This window comes from Crocuta crocuta, unplaced genomic scaffold, assembly GCF_008692635.1.
Source record: "Crocuta crocuta isolate KB4526 unplaced genomic scaffold, BGI_CrCroc_1.0 scaffold1013, whole genome shotgun sequence".
NCBI lineage: Eukaryota > Metazoa > Chordata > Mammalia > Carnivora > Hyaenidae > Crocuta > Crocuta crocuta.
In genome coordinates, this window is record NW_027531297.1 from 701,270 (window position 1) to 721,312 (window position 20,043).

Here is a 20,043-nt window from a genome sequence, read left to right on the forward strand (position 1 = left end):
TCCCTCACCCTCCACCCTCGGGGCCTGCACCGCGGCTCTGGCCCTCGCCCGCTCCCCAACGGGCCTGCGGCCCCCGAGTCCCGGACCGGTGCCGCCAACGGCCTCGCGGGCCCTGCGCCCGGCCCGGGCGAGTGGAAGCCAAAGGTGGAGTCGGGGGACGCCCCCGTCCACCCGCCCCCCAGCCCCGGGACCCCCAGTGCCACTCCAGCCGCGTTGCTGGCCTTGCCCACGCCCAACTCTGCCAGTGCCACTCCCAGCCAGCGCCGGTGGGTCTCTGCGGCCACCAGCGCCAATGACTCCTTCGAGATTCGGCCGGCTTCCAAGCCAGACATGGATCGAATCCCCGCTGAGGACCTCCAGGCCCGGGCCCTGGCCAGCCTCCGTGTGAACTCTCGAAACTCCTTCACGTTCATTCCCAAGCGCAAAGCCTCTGGGGCCCCTCCTCCTGAAGGGAGGCAGGTGGGGGCGCTGCCAGAGGGAGAGGAAGGCCTGGAGCCCGAAGCCCAGCTGGTGCCTGGAAGGGATAGCGTGCCTGCTGGAGGGAGGAGCCTCTTGGGGGTCCAGGACGGGGGGTGCCCCAGGCCAGCGACCGCCGTCGTCGACCAGGCTGTTAGGCAGCAGAGGCTGCCCTCACCACCCCTGTGTCCCTTGGCTGCTGCGGAGGCTAAGCCTGCCCAGGGCCTTGGGGTTCCTGGCTCGGCCAAGAATGATGGGGAGCCTGGGAGGCCAGGGTTGCCCATCACCTTCATTGATGAGGTAGACTCGGAGGATGAAGCCCCCCAACAAGCCAAACTGCCCTGCTCAGGAGCCACGGGGCCTCCTTGGTATCACCTGCACCCCACTGGGCCTGGGCACCCATCAGGGCTCCATCACCGAGGTGGTAACACCTTCACCGTGGTGCCCAAGAGGAAGCCGGGGTCCCTGCAGGCCAACGGGGAGCCCAGGCCACAGGAGGCCGAGGAAGAGGAGGCAGGCAGCTTGTTGGAGACCCCTGCTGCCCTGGGGACTGCACTGAGGAAGCGCTATCCCACCGTGCACGAGATTGAGGTGATCGGTGGCTACCTGGCCCTAGAGAAATCCTGTCTCATCAAGGCTGGCTCCTCGAGAAAGAAGGTCAGCAGGGGGCATGGGGGAGGGGCACTCGCTGGGAGGCAGAGAAAGCTGTGGGTATAGCAGGTGCCCACTTCCCAGGACAACTGGCCTGGCTGGGGAGTGGATTCTGTGTGGACCAGAGGAGGGGTGGGCTGGGGGGCCATGCAAGCTNCTGGGCTCCAGCAGAGCCCCAGTGACCCAGAGGAGACAGCTTGCTTGTGGTGTGTTTCGTAAGGCTGGTGGGAAGTCAGTCCGGCCAGCACCGCTTCGGCCTGTCCTTGCGGCTCCATGTGGAATTGGCAGGGCAGGCCCGTCTCCCCATGGGCCCAGCTGGAGGAAGTAGTCCTGGGCGTGCTGGTGCCACTCCGGCCTGGCTGTGAGGGTGTAGCCTGGTGTGCTCTTCCAGAGTCCCGGCCTACGTGGGTCACAGGTGCCAGGACAGAAGTGGGAAGGGGTAAGAGCGGTGTGGTCAGATCCCTACCGCACTGTCAGCCTAGGGGTACAGCACTGGGAGCCGTTCAGGAGGGAGCTGTCAGCGCCCCAGAAGGCACGCTGGCCTGAAGCTCAGCAGAACCCGGCTCCATGCAAGTGTTTATTGAACTAGTGTGTGTGCCAGGCCTGGGGTGCGATGCTGGGAGCAGTGTAACCTCTCCCTCTCGTTGGGTGGGGGGATGGGCCTCAGGCAGAGAGACCCACGTGCAAGACCAGGAGCCCTCAGGAGCCTCAGTCCCCAGCCGCCCAGTGACCCGGAACCTCCGGGCGCGCGCACACACACACACACACACACACACACACACACCCCGTTCCTCAGATTCTTCCTGCTCATTCTAGCACCTCTGTCTGGCCCTGGGGCAAATTCCAAGGCCAGCCCCACATAACCCCCGTCCGCAGGGGGGCAGAAGTGTCCCCCGGAAGCGAGATGGTGCCTGGAAGTCTTCTCCGTCAGCCAGTGGTTATCTCCAGGCTCACCCTTGAAGCCGCTTCTGCCACCGTCCTCACTTGCCTTGGGCGATGGGGGCGGTGATGTGCCTTGTGTCCATGGACAACCCCCCCCATGCCTGCCGGTTGTCCAATCACATGAGCCACCTCCTCCCTCTGACATGAGTTGGACTTGGCATTGCCCTTCCTCCATGTATCATGCCCTCCTCCTTGGGCGAGGGCATCGGGGCTCCTGCCAGCTCCATCTGCTGAGACAGGCATCCACGCCCAACTCCCTTGGTACTTCCGGTGGGCCCATCTCGCCTGCCTGACCTTGACTCACCGTCTCTAGGGCCACGACCCTCCCACCCTCACTCCTACCCTTACACACGGTCGTCAGCCCCACCGCCAGGCTTTAAGCCCCCCCTTCCCCTTGCTCCTGCTTCCTAACCCTTGACCCTACACTCTAGGAGGCGGTCCCTTTCCATTCTGGCCCCAAAAGTGGAGGTGGCAATGGCTCCTCACTTTGTAGATGGGGAACCTGAGGGTGGACAGGAATCCAGTGCTGGTTTCTGCTTCTAGAGCCCTGCTCACCTGGACCCCCACTGGGGAGAGAGCTGTGGGGTCACGTGTGGCAGGGCTGGGGCGACAACCGTGGCCCTGGCCCGGCCCCCACGCCAGCCTCAGGGAGTTGGGGGTCCAGACGGGTGATGCCTGGCAAGGTCAGGTGACCTAGCGAGGGCCCTGCCAGAGCAGCAGGACCTATTGGAGGTGACTCTTGGCTTGTGAGCACTGCCCCACCCCCCGCACCAGCTGCCGTGCCTGGGAAGAGCCAGGGCTCCTGGTGAGTGGGACAGAAGCGTGGGGCTGCCCGGTGCTTCGGAGCGGTCCGCTGGCTCTTGTCCGTTCCCTGGTGGTCCTCCGGCCATCCCTCCAGGCCCTGGGCTGCAGGGCCCCCCTCGCCCATACGGCTCCAGCCAGCCTGTGGTTTGGACCACTGTCCTGTTTGCCCCCATTCTGACTAGGGACTTAGGGGGCTGGAGCTTAGCGGGCCCTTGGGGCCCAATGGCTGACGAGCCTAGTGCTGGGAGGTCCTGGGGTCTTTCCCAGGGGGCAGATGAGGTATGGCCCTGCAGAGGGACTGTCTGGGTGGCAGGGGTTAGGGCAGCCTGCCCCTGAGCTGCAGGTGCGTGTAGGGTGTTGTGACCCTGCTGGGCCTTGGCGGGCTGTAGCCCTGTCTTGGTGGTCGGGGCACCCAGCCGGCCAGTGTGCCAGGGAGACCTGCCTGGGGGGGGCGTCCCCACTTGATTGTCTCTTGGTAGAACTGCTGACGCCATCTCTGTTCCTCCCTTAATGGCCAAGCAGGGGTGGCTGCTGTGCTGCTCTCACCTCTCACCTCTGCCCCAGCCCCAGCCCCTAGGCTGTGCTGCGGAGCGGGACTGGCCAGCTGTTCTCCACACCTGCCTCCCGCGGGGTCGGTGGCTGGTGCGAGGGCCTCTCCCCTTTGTGAGGTGCCACCTGGCCAGGCTCCTGCTCGTTTGGCGGCTCCTTTCCCTCCCCTTCGCCCTCCTCACCTCCTTACTAGCTGGTTCTCTGCCCAGCCTGAGTGTGTCAGTGTCCCCAGGGCTCGATCTATGACACCTAGGCCATCTGGCCTCACCTGCGGTGTAACTGCCACCCCGACATCCCAATCACGCTGGCCGGGGCTTGGCCCTCAGCCTCGCTGCCGTCCCCAGACCCGTGGCGCGGCTGCCGCCAGTCACCTGCTTCCCCACTGGCTCTTCCTAGCGACCCCACTCCCTGCTGGTGTGGAGCGCTGCGCCCGCCACCTCCGAGGTGTCATGGCTGCATCTCCTCTGCCCCCCCCCCAACTTTTCCTGCAGGCATCCACCCCAAGTGTTCTTCCTACGGCCCAGGTGCCGCTGGAGCCGTCTGGGCCCTGCTCCCACTCAGCTGCCCCACCGCCAGGGGGTCTGCGCTGGGCTGGGGCTGCCCTTGACCTGGGGCATCAGGGAGCAGCGTGGGAGCTTCGCCAGAGGCTGTGTGTGGTGGTCCCGTTGTCCCCCCGCACGCGGCCTGAGTGGGGGATGGGAGGAGGCAGGTGTGCGCGGGGGAGCGAGGACAGGGTGGGTGGCCCCCCAGCAGGGGGGCTGGCTGAACCCGGCTGCCGGACCAGAGTCCAGGGTGGACGCCCTTCGGTAATCCAAGCTGGGTGTGCTCGGGTAGGGCAGGGTGAGGGGGACAAAGGGCCTGTGAGGGCTGGGAGGTGGGCCAAGCCGGGACCCACCTGACGACTACGCTTGGCACAGAGGGCAAAGTCCCCGAGAGCCAGGTGTGCGCAAGTGCCAGCCCCTGGCCACACCCGGCCCATCTGCCTGGAGGCTGGAGGCTGGCCCCTCCCCAGCAGCATTTGTCACAGGGTGTCTTGTGATTCAGAGAGCTGCACCCACGAGGAGGCCTGGAGCCCCACCAGGCCGTTGGAGTGTGGAGACTGAAGGGAGGCGGATGTGACCCGAGCCCTGGGCCCCAGCTGGGCGCAGAGCGCTGCCCCGCCCCTGCCCGGCCAGGCTGTGCCAGGCTCAGTGCCTGTGTGTGCCCAGCCCCCTCGGTCTCCCCGCTAGAAACTGGTCATGTGGACTAATGAGGGCATGCTAATCCGGCCGGGCCCTGGCAGCCAGCCCTTCCTGTGTCTTCGGTGGTGGGGGATGGGCCTGGAGGGCTCAGGGTCGTTGGGGACAATGCCGTGTACCCGGGGGTGACTGGACGCCACAGCCACTGTGGGGCCTCGGGTGAGGGGCAGGCCGCCGGGTCCGGGCCTCTGTCCTGCTCGGCTGGGGGCGGGGTGGGGCCTGCCGTGGGGACAGGGCGGGTTGAGGAACAGTGTACCTTCAAGTGACAGGAGCAAGTATTTCTCTCTTGGCTTTGCCTGACTCGGGTGACCTGCACCTGTGCGCTCATGGCCCTGACCGCTTGTACGTGCGGCTGGCCGGGGCAGAGAGCACTGGGTCTGGGCCTGAGATTCGCCCAGCGGGTGTCTGTGTGCGAGCCACGCTGGGATGGGGAAGCACCGGAGCTGGGGGTGCCCGTGACCGAGCGGGGCTGTGTGTGCATGTGCGGCTGCGGGAGGAGGCGGGGGGCGGAGCACGTGCCCTTGGTTTTGGACACTCGCTCAGCCTGGCATTGCCCCCTGAGGCCAGTGCCGGGGCCCCCTCTGCTGCCAAGGCTGCAAGTCCAGCTTTCCTGTGAGGCCCCTGCATGTCCTGCTGTCCCCGGGCCCACGTTCTCTGCCTAGGGGCCCAGCTCCTGCCCCCGGCTCCTTCCGGGGGGGGGGGGGAACTTGAGCTGGCTGCTGGAGTCCTGTGCTCCGGAGTTTAATGTTTCGGGCTCCTGCGGGGCCGCTCCCATCTGCTGCAGGCTGGAGCCTCTCGTATTCGTTACCAACCTGCCGGGCCGGCCAAGCAAGTCAGCAAGTCGGGTGGGCCTGTGGCTGTCGCGGGGGTGGAGTCCCGGTCAGGGAGCGTGAGGGTCCATCTGCTTGCACCCGCCCCTGCTTCCTCTCCAAGCCGGCAGCTTGGTCTGTACTCGAGGCCGTCAGGAGAGAAGAGGATTTGCTCAGGCGTGAAATTCTGCAGCCTGCAGAGTGGGCGGGGGACAGGGCCAGACAGGCCGCCCAGGCGGGAGGGAGGGGCCGCCACAGCCCCCCTCGGGTGCAGTTTTGGTCTAATTCTGACTCGGTCTGTAAAACAGCGTGATGGCATTTGGTGCCACCCTCCTGGGGCTCGGCATATGCCAACCACCCTGCTTTGTCACCTCATGGGGGCCTCGGGGGCCTGGCCTTGGGTGCGCCCTGTCCTGCGCGGCAGCGGTGCCCATGTGAGCTGTGCAGGCACATCATTCAGGTCCCTGCGAGCCAGGCTGTGAACGCGGTGCTGGGGAGAGACCCCAGCCACCCCGCTGGTGGCTGAGGAGGTGGGGTGCCCAAGTATGTGGGCCCCCTGAGTGCCATCTCACCTGCTCCTGCCGTAGAGCTTCTAGGTGGCTGGTGCGCCCCCTGCGAAGGCAGCCCTTCAACCCTAGGAGCTGCCATAGAAGTTTCTGGAGACCCTGAGACTTTGGGCTCCTGGTGGTGGCTAAGGTCTGGTCCCTGGGCAGGGCTGGTTACCCGAGGTGATGTGACCCTGGGCCTGGGGTGAGGAGGGGCTGGGTGGGGTCTGGGATGCAGGTGTTTGGACACACTGGCCCTGGGTTGCATGGGCAGCCAGGCCAACCTTCATGGGGTCCTTGCCCGCAGGGGGCAGGTGAAGGAGTGCTCTCCGATGAGGGGCGGCCCCTCCACCTTTCAGTTTCTGAAGGGTTGATGGCACATTCTGCTACCCGCCGGGGCGAACAGCCTCTGTGTGCCCTTCTGTCGGCCTGGCTTAAGTAACCCCTGGTGGCAGCAGGGCCGTGCTGAGGTACCTCCTTGTCCTTAGATGAAGATCTCCTTCAACGACAAGCGCCTGCAGACCACGTTCGAGTACCCCCCGGAGAGCTCCCTGGTTCAGGAGGAGGAGGCGGAGGCCCAGGAGGGGGCGGAGGAGGAGGGGGAGGAGGAGGAGGAGGAGCCCAGCTCAGACCGGGTGGAGAAGCCCTTCTCGCTGTTTCTGCCCCGAGCCACTTTTGCGAACAGCATGGGACCCGAGAGCCCTCAGCTGCCGGACGGCAGCTCAGGTGAGTGCCCCCGTGTGGGAACGGGCGGCCCAGCGGGTGGCCTCGCCACACGTCCACACGTGTGCCTCTCGGCCCGCAGGCCTGTCCGGCTACACTCCAAAGCATTCCGTGGCCTTCAGCAAATGGCAGGAGCAGACACTGGAGCAGGCTCCGAGTGAGGTGGAGCCCACACCCAAGGAGGTCATGGTGAGCAGGGGTGCGGCTGGGAGGGCCAACACCCAAGGCCCAGGGTGCGGGTTGTCTCTAACGCCTGGATGAGTCCCATCGGCTCCCTCTCTGTCCCTCTCTCTCAGCTCACCCCTGCCAGTCAGAACGACCTCTCAGACTTCCGAAGTGAGCCAGCCCTCTATTTCTGACCCCGACCCTGCCAGGATGGCCAAGGCTGAGCCCCAGGAGACGGGCAGTACCCAGAAGGCCCACCCCTTGCTCTGTGCGCGCGCACACACGCACTCACACACCGCCTGCCGCCCTGTTGGGCTCTGCCCCGCCATATCCCACCCTTCCTTTCTGGGGTTGGCCTGAGCCTCGGGCACCGGGGTCACCTGCTTCCCTTGGGGCTGAGTTTCGCTCTCCAGCCCTGGTTTGGGGGTGCTGCCTATGGAGGATGCACAGGGTCCTGCTGGACACCATGCCAGCAGGTGTCTGGTGCACGTGTGAAGGGCTAGCCTGGCTGCCTCTCCTCCAGGGGACTTCCAGCCCTTCCCAGCGCCCCCCCACCCCCTTTGTTATGAATGGCAAGTTTTTTCTTGCCTCTGACGATGGATTCAATAAATAGCACTGGACAAGGCCGCCTCTGCCTTCCCTGTGTGGTCCTTGGCCTGAGATCAGGGAGCAGGGGTGGGGTCTGTGGGGACCTGGCAGCGAGGAGGGTACAGCAGGAGCCCGGCCAGGACATCCGTGCCTGGGTACAGGGGTGGCCCTGTGTGGCACCCCCACACAGTGCCGTCTGGTGGCTCAGGCGTTCACTCCCAGAGCCCCGGGCGCCCTGCTTCCCCTCCTGTGAGCTCTTTTGGTCTCTGGGCTGACACAGTGGGAGCTGCATCGGGGGAAGAGCACGCTGGGCTTGCTCTCTGGGATCTGGCATTCTGGCTGGACCACAACACTTTTAAAGGCCGAGAGCCTGGGAGGGACAAGGAGCGGGTGGAAGCTCGGGGATCTCGCCTCCTGTGTGGCTTGGAAAGCTGCCTGAGCCACAGGAGGCCGCAGCAGGTCTGTAGCAGGGAGACCGCTTCCCTGGGGTCCGCGCTAGCGGCTGGCAGGAAAACCCGGCAGATCCCCAGAGGGGACAGGAGACGCAGAGCTGCCTGCTCAGCAGCAGCTGGAGCTGGGGAGCTGGGGCCGCTTACCATCCAGGCCACGACGGCAAGCACGGCCCTCCTGAAGACGAGCTCGTGAGAAAGGCTGCCTGGCCAAACTCGGGAAGGAGGGCGTTTTTAGTGTTTTTCTGGGGGGAGTGGGTCCAGGTTTTTCCAGACCCTCTCAGTACATGCTTCCCAACCCTGCCTAGCTGCAGGGACCCCCGTAGGAGCCGACTGGCCACTCGGGATGGAGGGCTGGGCCCCCGCAGCGTGGGAGGCCGGAAGCAGCACGCCTGGTGTGACCAGGGAGAGTGGGAAGCGGTGGGCCCGTGGGGCGGAGCCAAGTTTAGAATTCTGGAGCTGGGGCACAGCCCTGGCGGGAGGGCATCTCTCGGGGCACAGCCCTCGTGCTGGGTGACGGGGCATCACACAGACCAGGACCAACAAGCACAGCCCCACCCGAAGGGCAGGCCGAGTGCCGGAGCTGGGCCGGGGGGCCTGCAGCCCTGCGGGGAGCAAGGGTGGGCGACAAGGTCACAGGAGATGCTCAAGGGCACCCTGGACTCTGTCCCCAGAGCCAACAAGGCTTGTCATGGGGAAAGCCACCCCAGGCCCCCCTCTGCCAAGAAGCCATAGAGCTGGGCTCACATTGATTCTGCGGATGTGCGGCAGCCTCACTTCCCACACAGGCCGCAGGCCGCGGGCAGCAGGATATCTTTACAAAGACGATCTTTATTGAACGTCATAGACCAGGGCAAGCTCTGAGGGGGCGGGCCCCAGCCCCTCCCCTACTCCCCTGGCCTGGGCACCAAGGTGAGGCGGCTGCTGTGCTGGTGAGACTAGGGAGCAGGGCCTCTCTGGCAGCCCCGGGGGGTGTGGGGACCTCAGCCCCAAGAGCAATGGACCCAGAGCCTGTCCTCCCCATATCCTGTGAGTACAGGGCCGATACCCCCACCTGGAGGGCTGCGCCCAGGGCTTTACTTGTCACCCGGGGCAGGTGGAGCTGGGCAACTGCCTCTCGGCACCCGAGACAGTGAAAGGAGGCGGCTGCTACTATGAAAAAAGACACTTTGAAGACAGACTTGTTGGAGGCGGAGCCACTGAGGGAGTGGGGAGGCAGGCCCCTCCCCACCTAAGGCCCCATCAGCTCTCCTTGCCTCCACTGCTCTTCTGCTCCGAGGCGGTGGCTTTGGTCAAGTTCCCAGCTTCCCTCTTCAGGACGCTAAGCAGAGTCTGCGAGCTCTCCAGGATCTGGAAACAGAGACACGAGTGGTTGACCCTGTCCCTCCCATGAGGCTCCCACAGTCCAGCTCTGTTCCCACCAAGCCGTGGCCACGCCTGGGGCAGAAGCAGGGAGAGGAGGCCCGACGGGAGGGTCGGGCAGAGTCAGTAGGGCCTCTAACCCACAGCGCCTCTCCCTGCCCCCAGGGAAGACAGGCGAGGTCAGCTCTGGCCCTTGTTGCCACCCTCTGCCCGTGGTCTGGGACGAGCCATAAGCCCACGATATAGACACCAGGGCTTGGGACGGGGGGGGGCCCCCACGGGCAGCCCCCCCGTCACCCCACAGCGGTCTCGACCACGTTGTAGCACTGTAGCCTCTGCCTGTGGGCGCCCCAGGCCACCCTGCGTGCAGGCCCCTGCGGTGCCCCGAGTCCCACCTTGAGGTAGGCCGCCTCCGTCTCTGCGATGGTCCGGTCAAACTCGTTGCGAGAGGCGATCTTGCGCGCCAGGTTCTCGTTGACTCGGGCCAGCCTCTCCGTCAGCTGCCTCACCTCGCTCTGCAGCCGCTGCTTCTCCTCCTCCTCCTGCTGGATCTGCCGGCACAACTCCTCTCGCTTCTGGCACAGCTCCTCGATGCCTAGGGTGGGCCGGGCGGAGCGGGCGCTGTGGACCCGGGCGGGGACGGCGGCGGCACCCCTCNGCACCGGGCTGGTGCCGCCGGCCGCGCTGGGACTGGTGAGGCCCCGGGAGAGGGCGGCGGGCCCGCGCGGGGTTCCGGGGACCCTGCGCGCGTCATTGGGACGTCCACCCTGGGGTTCGTTCGGCTTCCGAGGCGGCCCTTCCCCAGCGTCGGGCAGGCATCCGTGCGTCGCGGACGCGGGGTAGCGGGAATTCCGCAGCTTCCCCTCCGCTCTGTCCCTTCCCCGCTGCTCCCCGCCTGTCAGTGCCCTTCCCACCGCTACTCTGTATTCCCTTCTCGCGGTTTCTGCACTCCAGGCTTCTTCCCGGACCAGCGGTGCGGTGCCGCCGAAGGAGGAGGAGCTCCGGGCGGCAGTGGAGGTTTTGAGGGCCCACGGCCTGCATTCGGTCCTGGAGGAGTGGTTTGTAGAGGTGCTGCAGAACGACCTGCAGGCCAGCATCTCCCTCGAGTTCTGGAACACCATCTCCCAGCGTGAGAACTGTGCAGACGAGCCGCAGTGCCTTCTGCTTCTCCTGGACGCCTTCGGCCTGTTGGAGAGCCGCCTGGATCCCTACCTGCATAGCCTGGAGCTGCTGGAGAAATGGACTCGCCTGGGCTTGCTGATGGGCGCAGGCGCTCAAGGGCTGCGGGAAAAAGTGCACACCACCTTGCGGGGCGTCCTGTTCTTTTCCACGCCCAGAACCTTTCAGGAGATGATTCAGCGCCTCTATGGCCGCTTTTTGAGAGTCTACATGCAGAGTAAGAGGAAGGGGGAAGGGGGCACAGACCCGGAACTAGAGGGGGAATTGGACAGCAGGTATGCGCGTCGCCGGTACTACCGGCTTCTGCAGAGCCCACTGTGTGCGGGATGCGGCAGTGACAAGCAGCAGTGCTGGTGCCGCCAGGCCCTGGAGCAGTTTCACCAGCTCAGCCAGGTCCTGTGAGTACTCACGTCTCTGTTCTTGACTCTTGCTTGCTTTCCTGGGTCCAGCTGGCCGCTTCAGAGAGCTGGTGAGCTGGTGGGAGTGGGGGGGCATGTGTGCCTTCATAGTCGTGGGCATGCCAAAGGGACGGCCCCCAGGATCCCTGTGCTGTGGATTTATACGTTTTGTCCCAGACACAGTTGTGTCTGCCACTCACACTAGCCCCGGGTTTCACACTGTGCTTACTCTGAGACCCCAGTGATTGCAAATTTTCTGGGCCACCTAGAATTCTGCTGTGCCTTCTAGGCACAGAATTCTCCTGGCTCTCTAGGGAAGGGGTGATGTTCACTCTCCCCTGTAATTGCAAAAGGTGGGCTTGCTTTTTTTATTCTTTTCAGTACAAGTTGGGGATTAGGCTAACATGCTGGGCAAGCAGATTGCCTTTCCAGTCTTTTAAAGAGGAAAGGATTTTGTTGTCACTGTGAAAGCCGGGTCCTGATCTGCGGGCCTTTTCTCCTTTGTGGTTGCTTACAATGATCTTGTCACGTTGTGTGAAGTTGTAGCAGTGGAGCTGTTAGGAAGGGGGAGGGGCTTCTAGCCGGACTGAGGGAAGGGGCCTGTTGCTGAGGGTCAGGGAGGCCCTGGATGGCTTCTGCTGCTTCATCCCAGGTCAAAGGTGCACAGAAATGTTCTTTCTCGTTTTCTCTCGAGTTCACTTGCCATTGCTTGCCAGGGTCTGCACGACTGGTGGCCTCTATACCATCTGTGCTACCATTTGTACTCACAGGGTCAAGGCAGTGATAGTTAGCTGTTGCTTCAGAGCCACGTTTAGGGGATGCGGTTTTACCCTGAGAGCCGCACCCACTCTTCACCTGGGGAAGGCCAGGGCCTCACCTGGGCACAGAGGCCGGCTAGGGAAGGCAGGGGGCTCTGTCCTCCCCGGCAGCTTCTTCTTTAAGCCCTTGGCACGGAGGGCACTGGCTGTGAGGGGACGAGTGTGCCCCACGAGCCGGGCTGTCCTCCAGACACAGGCTCAGTCTGCTGGAGCGGGTCAGCGCGGAGGCCGTGACCACCACCCTGCACCAGGTGACCAGGGAGAGGATGGAGGACCGCTGTCGGGGCGAGTACGAGCGCTCCTTCCTGCGAGAGTTCCACAAGGTAAGGACGCCCTCGGGCCCTGTTCCCTGGCGGCCGTAGAAGAGGGTTCTGGCAGGCCTGACGCCCTGAAGTCTTAAGAGCAGCCAGAGTGTGGCTTGGACGAACGAGAATCTGGCTGGTGGTTGAAGCTGTCCTGGTACCGGGTGGAAGCTGGCCCTCCCTGGCCTGCCCTGGTGACAGCAAGAAAGAGCTTGTGACCTGCTCAGCGAGATCTGTCCAAAATCACTTGGCCGGAGGCAGCGCCAAGGTCTGGGGTGCCCCGGTGGGGGGGCCTCAGGGCGCCCATGCTGTTGGGGCATGGCCTGGGGCTCTCCAGCCCGCTCCTGCCTCCTGCGTGTTCTCCGCCATTTCCTCGTGTCTGCCTCCCGAGGGTGCAGATCAGCTGTGATGGGAATTCAAAGCAAGTGTCGCACAGCAGCAGTCTGGAGTGGGTGTGAGCCCAGAAGCCTGGCCGGGGCACCTGTGTTGCCCCTGGTGGCAGAGTGCCAGATGTCCTCACCAGTGGCTGTGTGGTTTGCCAGGGGCCGTATGCATCCTAGTGCACGTGTGACTGCACTGGCTGTCCGTGTATACGTGTGTGCTCATATAGTCTGTCTTTATGTAGAAGTGTCCTTATGTTGTCTGTCTGTGGTGGGGCCATTCAGGTACATGGCCCCCAGGGTGCGTCTTTCCCCCAGGTCAGGGGTGAGCACTCTCTCCAGCCCCTACATCAGGGCCACTGTCGCCAGAGAGAAGCCTGGGCACTCATGCTCATCGGGGGTGGGAGCACACCGGTGGATGGCGTGGGATGCCCACATGGGAGCCATCATTCTGCTGATTTCGATGTGCTCCTAGCCTCCAGGTGGCCTTAGGGACTCCCCAGGACTGGCCGCAGAGTGGGTGGCTGCGTGACTTCTCCCAGCCTCTGCTCCGTGTCAGGCTGGGGCTCAGCTCCTCACCTCCCTACATCTGTGCTCTCCCGACAGTGGATCGAGAGGGTGGTCGGCTGGCTTGGCAAGGTCTTCCTGCAGGACGGCCCAGCCAGGCCTGCGTCCCCGGAGGCCGGCAACACGCTGCGCCGCTGGCGCTGCCACGTGCAGAGGTTTTTCTACCGTATCTATGCCAGCCTGCGCATCGAGGAGCTCTTCAGCATCATCCGAGGTCGGCCCCCAACCCGCTGGAGTAGCCGCCTTCCCTGTGCCTTTACCGTTCAGATCTTGCAGCCCGTCAGGGGCCTTAGGACAGTGGTGTCTCAAGCAGAGCCGGGCCTGCCAGTGCAGCCTGCCCCCAGACGGTGCTTCTCGGCTTCCGCCCTCCTCCTCTCGGCCTCACGTCCCTGCTCTGTGCTGGCCCTTGGGCCCTGTGGGGGTGGAGGGCACATGACGGCCCAGGGATGGCCTGAAGCACCTGGCAGGTGTTTCTCGTTGTTGAGTGGAGGCGCGGCCGCTCACCCTCTGGGCCCTGCCCACCTTGTGTCCTTTCTTGCGTGCACAGCACGTGTGTGCAAGGGCCCACACTCTTCCTGCAGACTTCCCAGACTCCCGGCCAGCCATTGAGGACCTCAAGTACTGCCTGGAGAGGACTGACCAGAGGCAGCAGCTGCTCCTGTCCCTCAAGGCTGCCCTGGAGACGCGGCTCCTCCATCCAGGTGCCCAAGCTGCTGCCCAGGTGGCCAGCCTCCCCTGCGTCGGGGCCCGTGTAGGGAGTGGGTCTGTGCAGTCCTTAAGAGGAGCAAGGTGCTCTGCCTCATCTTCCCCTGAGAGAGTCCTGGGGAGTGATGGGTGTGGCCTGGGCAGACCGCCCAGTGAGCGGAGGGCTCCCAGGGAAAGCACATGAGAGGTGGGGGAGAAAGGGGCAGTATCCTGGGGGTCACACTGGTATCCTGGGGACTGAGGTCACAGTGGTGGCCTAAAGACCCACCTGGCCAGGGCTCTGCTCATGGGACAACCCCTGGGTGCTGCTGTGACTACCGTTCTCCCTTCTGGCCATAGGGGTCAACACATGCGACATCATCACCCTCTACATATCCGCCATCAAGGCCCTGCGTGTGCTAGACCCTTCCATGGTCATCCTGGAGGTGGCTTGTGAGCCCATTCGCCGCTACCTGAGGTGAGCCCCGCGGGGAAGCCCCGGGAGCTGCTCGGACTTGGGATCTTTGTCCTCTGGCTCCATTTGTGTGGCCAAGTTCCCCATGGGTCCTTATGGCCCCTGAAACACCACGGATCCTCTGTCCCTCCTGCTCGGCCACGTGGCCAGGCCACGGCCGGGGCTGCTTCCTTTTGTGGGTGCTGCCACGTCCATGGGCAGACACTGGGGGCCACCCTGCACCCCTGCTCTCTGTCCCCATCCCCTCTTCCTCGTCCAGAGAGGCCTCGACTCAGCTTTGCCTTGCTGACCAGGCCCCAGGCCGAGGCAGGGGAGGGACCCCCATGCACGAGCATCAGTGACTCCCGGGCTGTCAGGATGTGTTTGGGCAGGCGCTGGGGCACAGCTGTCCGGAGACCCCTTGGGACAGCAGAGGCTCCAGGCCGGGGCTGGGAAGCATCTGGGGCTGCCCTGACTCACGTCTGCTGCCTCTTGGTTGTGAAGGGCCTTGCCGTGATCCTGTATTATTTCAGTTCTTGGTGTTTCCTGACAACGGCAGGGTGTTTTTTTAATTACTATGATTAGTGTTACCATTTCCTGAGAGGAAGCGTGATGGACCTGTCTTAAGCATGTGGCCGGCAGGCGCTGGCTGCCGGGGTGAGGTGAGGTGAGGCGGTGTGTGCTAGCGGGGCGACCAGGGAGAGGTGCCGTGAAGGCCAGCGGTAATCCCATACGGCAGGACGCGGGAGGACACGGTGCGGCAGATTGTAGCTGGGCTGACGGGGGACTCAGATGGGACGGGGGACTTGGCTGTCGAGCTGTCCAAGACAGACCCGGCGAGCCTGGAGACCGGTCAGGACAGCGAGGAGGACTCTGGCGAGCCCGAGGACTGGGTCCCCGACCCTGTGGATGCTGATCCAGGTCAGTGCCCACCAGCCCCGCCAGGCTCTGGATTGTGGGTGGCACTCGGGTCTCGAGTCTGTGTCCATAGGTGCCCCAAAGCTTGAGGGGGTCAGCTGTCGGCGCCCAACCCGGCCTGCTTCTGCAGGGTGCTCCGCTGGCTTGAGCGGGCCCGCCGCGGCCTCCGTCCCCACCCAGCTTGCTAGAAGAGCACCACCCGCCCCGCCCCCAGCCTGGGATCTCCGGGCTTGGGCCTCGCAGGCCGGGCAGGCTGGGCCTTGCATGGGCACCGGCGGCGCTCCCCGCGCCCTGCAAGGTGCCAGTGCTGCCCCTCCCCGTGCCATGCAGGGAAGTCCAGCTCCAAGCGGCGCTCTTCAGACATCATCAGTCTGCTGGTCAGCATCTACGGCAGCAAGGACCTGTTCATCAACGAGTACCGCTCGCTGCTGGCCGACCGCCTGCTGCACCAGTTCAGCTTTAGTCCTGAGCGGTGAGGCCCGCCAGGCGCCACGGGCTGCAGGGGGCGCCGCTGCCTGCTCTCCTGCCGGCAGCTGCACCAGTGCTCAGCCGTCACCCGGGGAGGCCCAGGGGACCCCAGATCCCCAGGAACCCCAGGGCCTCAGGTGGGACGGAGTCCGGGGTCCCCTCGGTTGGAACTGCTCCTCCCGTCTTTCCCACCGGGGTGGGTGGGGGAGGGCGCCCGCTCCGCTCTGGGTGCTGCTTGGGGTGGGGGTGTGCAACACCCCCTCAGAGATGCTTCTTTCCAGGGAGATCCGCAACGTGGAGCTGCTGAAGCTGCGCTTTGGCGAGGCTCCCATGCACTTCTGCGAGGTCATGCTGAAGGTGGGCACCTGGGGCTCCTGCCCACCTGGCCTGCCTCCCTTCGAGCTCAGCCCCGGCGCCTTTGTGAGACTCTCCCCTCCCCCCAGGACATGGCGGACTCCCGTCGCATCAATGCCAACATTCGGGAGGAGGACGAGAAGCGGCCCGCAGAGGAGCAGCCGCCTTTTGGGGTCTACGCCGTCATCCTGTCTAGCGAGTTCTGGCCCCCTTTCAAGGACGAGAAGCTGGAGGTCCCCGAGGACATCAGGGAGGCCCTAGAGGTCTACTGCAAGAAGTACGAGAAGCTGAAGGTACTGTGGCAGCAGGTGGGGTCTGTGTCCTGACCTGGCCACCCCTCCAGGCAGGCTGTGCGGCTGTGCTGGATGTCAGGCCTGTGGCCACGGTGCCTCTGGCTCACGCCATCTCAGTTCTTGGCCTGAGGGTCATGGTGGGCACGTGGGTGGCCACGCAGCCCACAGAGTATCCTTGCCTGTGCTTTCTGCTGGTGGCCTTGCATCTCCCTGCTGCGGGCTGGAGTGGTGGCTATATGGTCTTGGCCTTGGAGCCGGAGAGCCTGTCTGTTGCTCTGCTGCCTGCGACTTGGGGAAGCTGTGGGTTCTGCTTCCGTTTTCTCCCTGCAGATTGGGGTTCTCTTTTGCGTCTCCCTTCGGAGCCGAGGGGTGAGGGGGTGCTGAAAGACTCCTAGCACTTGGCCCTCAGCACTCGTGTCGGTGTCGTGGGGCTCGAGGCATCACTCGACTTGTGGCCTCATCAGCCCAACTTCCGTTGTCACGTGGTATTCTCCCCGTGTCTCTGTGTCCACATTTCTTCTTGCAAGGACACCGATCATATTGGCTTAAGGGCCCGCTTGACTTCTAGAATGACCTCATGTGAACAAATTGACATGTGGTAATACGGTTATATTCTGAATTATTAGGCGTTAGGACTTTGACATCTTTTTGAGGGACACACCTCAACTTATAACAGTCCACACTCTGGCCCCCCAAAATTTGTGTGCTTCCCACATGCAAAACACATTCACCCAGCATCCCCAGAAGTCCTAAGCCTTTCCCGCACCGCCTAAGTTTACATCGACCCCGCACCTCAGAGTTTGGTGTCTGAGTAGCATCTGAATCGGGCGAGAGCGAGACCGAATGCAGCTCATCGAGGGCAGTCCCTCCCCAGCTGTGAGCCCGGGGGAGCCAAGCGTGCGAGCAAAGTGTGGGCCAGACCCCTCCGTCCCCAGTGGACGACTTGTCAAGAAAGAAGGGGGTCACAGGCTCAAAGCAAGTCCGAAAGCCAGCAGAGGGACTGCCCCGGTCTCGAGGCTGTCTCCCGTCTGCCGGAGTGCACCCACCCTGCAGGCGGGCCCTGCACTGCGGCTCTGCCCGCGGAGCCCTCCGCAGCGGGCCGGCTCTCTCCCTGTTAGTGTGGGCTGCCGTAAAATTCTCAGGAACCTGGTCTTCCATGCGGCTCCCGGGCGCCTGGCCGTGGCCCTCACGTGCACACTTCCTGGACAGCCTCGTCTCTGTCCTGGCTCTGCTGAGGCCGCTGGCCGGCTCCAGCGTCGGAGCTCAGGTCTCTGGCGCCCTCTCGGCTCTGACCCTGCCGCGTCCCTGCCGGCTTGCTGTCCCCCGTGCCGCCCCTCCCGTGCTTGTGGAGTGGCCTCCGCTCAGCGTCTTGGTGCATTGGTTCATCGTGCTCGGGTGTGTCCCGCCCAGCAGAGCTGTGCACAGACGGGGCTCTGCCGCCACGTAGCCGGGCCGCGCTTCTCGTTTGCCGTGGCCTCTTCCTCCTTCTGACCCCTCTCAAGGGTGGCTTTCCGGGCCGTGTCCCTGCCAACAGTCTCTCCGGGGCAGTTCAGGCCTTTACAGGCATGCAGCCCGCAGCCAGCCTCTGCCTGTCACCCAGCTCCAAGGACTCACACTTCTGGGAATTTGCTACAGCAGCACCCCTTCCTGGGACCAAAATGTGTCCCTTTCTCGTGGTTGCTGTAACAAAGTGCCATGATGTGGGTGCTTACAACGATAGAGATCTTTTTCTCTGTCCTGGAGGCCAGAGCAGAGGTCAGGGCGTCAGCAGGGCTGTGCTGCTCCGAAGGCTGCAGGAGAGGGTCCAGCCCAGTGAGCATCTGGGGCTGCAGGCCACCTGCGGTGTTTCTCGGCTGTGGCTGCGTCGCTGCCGTCTCTGGCTCTGTCTTCACACCGTCTTCCCTCTTACGAGGGTACTGACTGTGCTGCGTCAGGGCTCGCTGCAGTCCCATGACCTTGTCTTAGCCCCGTCCGCACCGGCCTTGTCTCCAACCCAGACCTCATTCTGAGGCCCGAGGGGTTAGGGTGTTGGACGCCTTTCCGAGACCCTTAACTCACCGGCAGCCCTCGCTGTCCAGTCCTAGTAGATGGTGGTAGTTGAGGGCTGGGAGCTGGAGCCCTGTCTTCTATCCGTGCTGCTGCTGACTGCAGGGAGGGGGGCAGTGAGGGACCCCTCCCCGCCCCTGGTGCCAGGGAGCGGAGCCTCGCTCGGCTGGGCTCAGCCGGGCCCTCGGGCTGCTCGTGCTGACTGCGGCCCTCCCCAGGCCATGCGGACCCTCAGCTGGAAGCACACCCTGGGCCTGGTGACCATGGACGTGGAGCTAGCCGATCGGACCTTGTCTGTGGCGGTGACTCCCGTGCAGGCCGTGGTTTTGCTCTACTTCCAGGACCAAGGTGAGCCCGTTGGGCCCCTGCCAGCCTGCCCCCGCCTTGCCTCCCAGGGGGCTGGTGCCAGGCGCTGCTCTGTGCAGTGGCGGGGGCGGCGGGGGCAGGACTCCGCCTCCTGAGGCCCCCTGGGTCCTGCTGCCCTCTGGGGTGATGAACTGGGCGGACTGACGGGCCCAGTGCCTAGTGCTCCCGGCCCCTCTGCGCAGCCAGCTGGACCCTGGAGGAGCTGAGCAAGGTGGTGAAGATGCCCGTGGCGCTGCTGCGGCGGCGCATGTCCGTGTGGCTGCAGCAGGGCGTGCTGCGGGAGGAGCCTGCCGGGACCTTCTCTGTGGTGGAGGAGGAGCGGCCCCAGGACCGAGACAGCATGGTGCTCATCGACAGCGATGACGAGAGCGACTCGGGCATGGCCTCCCAGGCCGACCAGAAGGAGGAGGAGCTGCTGGTGCGGCCGGGGGAGGGGGCGGTGGCCTGGCTTAGCCTCTGGTGTGGTGGCCACGCGCGCGCCATGGGGTGGCCTGACGGCCGGCCTGGCCTCTGTCCCCCCAGCTCTTCTGGACGTACATCCAGGCCATGCTGACCAACCTGGAGAGCCTGTCGCTGGAGCGCATCTACAGCATGCTGCGCATGTTCGTGGTGACGGGCCCCGCGCTGGCCGAGATCGACCTGCAGGAGCTCCAGGGCTTCCTGCAGAGGAAGGTGAGGGACCAGCAGCTGGTCTACTCGGCCGGCGTCTACCGCCTGCCCAAGAGCTGCAGCTGACGCGCCCGCCGGCCCTTCCCGTGGGCCCCCACCCGGAGGATGGGGGCGGGCAGAGTGCAGAGTAAAGCAAGTGGTTCTCTGTCAGTTCACTGTCCTGGTGGCTCTGTGGGCCCGTCGTGGGGGTGTGGTCCAGGTTTGCCTTCGCACTGGCCGCTCCACCTGCACCCCAGCAGGGCCTGGCTCCCTGGGAGCAGGTGCGGGCCACACACGAGTGTCCAGGCCCAGCCCCGCCTGCACACCTGTCACTGGGCTCCAAACCCGCAGTCTGGCACGTAGATGCCCCTCAGCCGCACCTGCTGCGACACACCTGAGACCGGTTCTGCCGGGGCACACGGGGGCCTCCAGCTCCCAAACCTCACTCCAGCATTTGAAAGGAGCCCTCAGGTCACCTTTCCCCTTCACGGCTTGAGGGTCCAGGGCTGCTGATGGGACATGTGGATGCCCCTGGAATCCGTGAGGCGGCGGGCAGCTGAGCAGCCCCCCTCCCGGACCAAGAACCTCCGGCGTCCCCGGGGCCCGTGCAGCAGCCCAGGCTAGCAGCGTCCAGAGCACATGAGAGGCGCTGGCACCGCCCGCAGCCCCAGAGGTCCCGGAGGGCGGGAGGTCTTCGCTCTGGCTCCACGGCCTGCAGAGCAGGAGGCTGCGTGCCGCCGGTGGTGCCCGCCTCCCGGGCAACAAGGCCCCTGCGAACGAGCCTCCAGCCTCCTCATCCTGTTCCCGCCCAACCACGTGCCTTCTCAGGCCCTTAGTCACGTCCGTTGTCCCCAGGACACTCTCGGGCAACACCCCCCCCCCCCGCC

At 64.8% G+C, this 20,043-nt stretch overlaps 3 protein-coding genes across 3 annotated transcripts; 2 read left to right on the forward strand and 1 right to left on the reverse strand.

Moving 5' to 3' along the window:
- Positions 1–3: 3 nt before the first annotated feature.
- Positions 4–7,509, forward strand: TPRN (taperin; the record flags this gene model as incomplete). The annotated part of the gene is made up of 4 exons (XM_077771538.1): positions 4–1,113; positions 6,483–6,720; positions 6,800–6,906; positions 7,014–7,509. Coding segments are annotated over 4 exons (1,518 nt in total), but the record flags the coding sequence as incomplete, so codon positions are not given.
- A 1,221-nt stretch (positions 7,510–8,730) lies between these two features.
- On the reverse strand, positions 8,731–9,934 carry SSNA1 (SS nuclear autoantigen 1; the record flags this gene model as incomplete). Its single annotated transcript, XM_077771539.1, has 2 exons — positions 8,731–9,269; positions 9,677–9,934. Coding segments are annotated over 2 exons (366 nt in total), but the record flags the coding sequence as incomplete, so codon positions are not given.
- A 1-nt stretch (position 9,935) lies between these two features.
- Positions 9,936–19,327, forward strand: ANAPC2 (anaphase promoting complex subunit 2; the record flags this gene model as incomplete). The annotated part of the gene is made up of 13 exons (XM_077771540.1): positions 9,936–9,974; positions 10,236–10,858; positions 11,867–11,999; positions 12,965–13,139; positions 13,507–13,626; positions 13,970–14,087; positions 14,803–14,984; positions 15,312–15,453; positions 15,731–15,806; positions 15,893–16,096; positions 18,361–18,490; positions 18,691–18,926; positions 19,031–19,327. Coding segments are annotated over 13 exons (2,391 nt in total), but the record flags the coding sequence as incomplete, so codon positions are not given.
- Between the last annotated feature and the right edge of the window lie 716 nt (positions 19,328–20,043).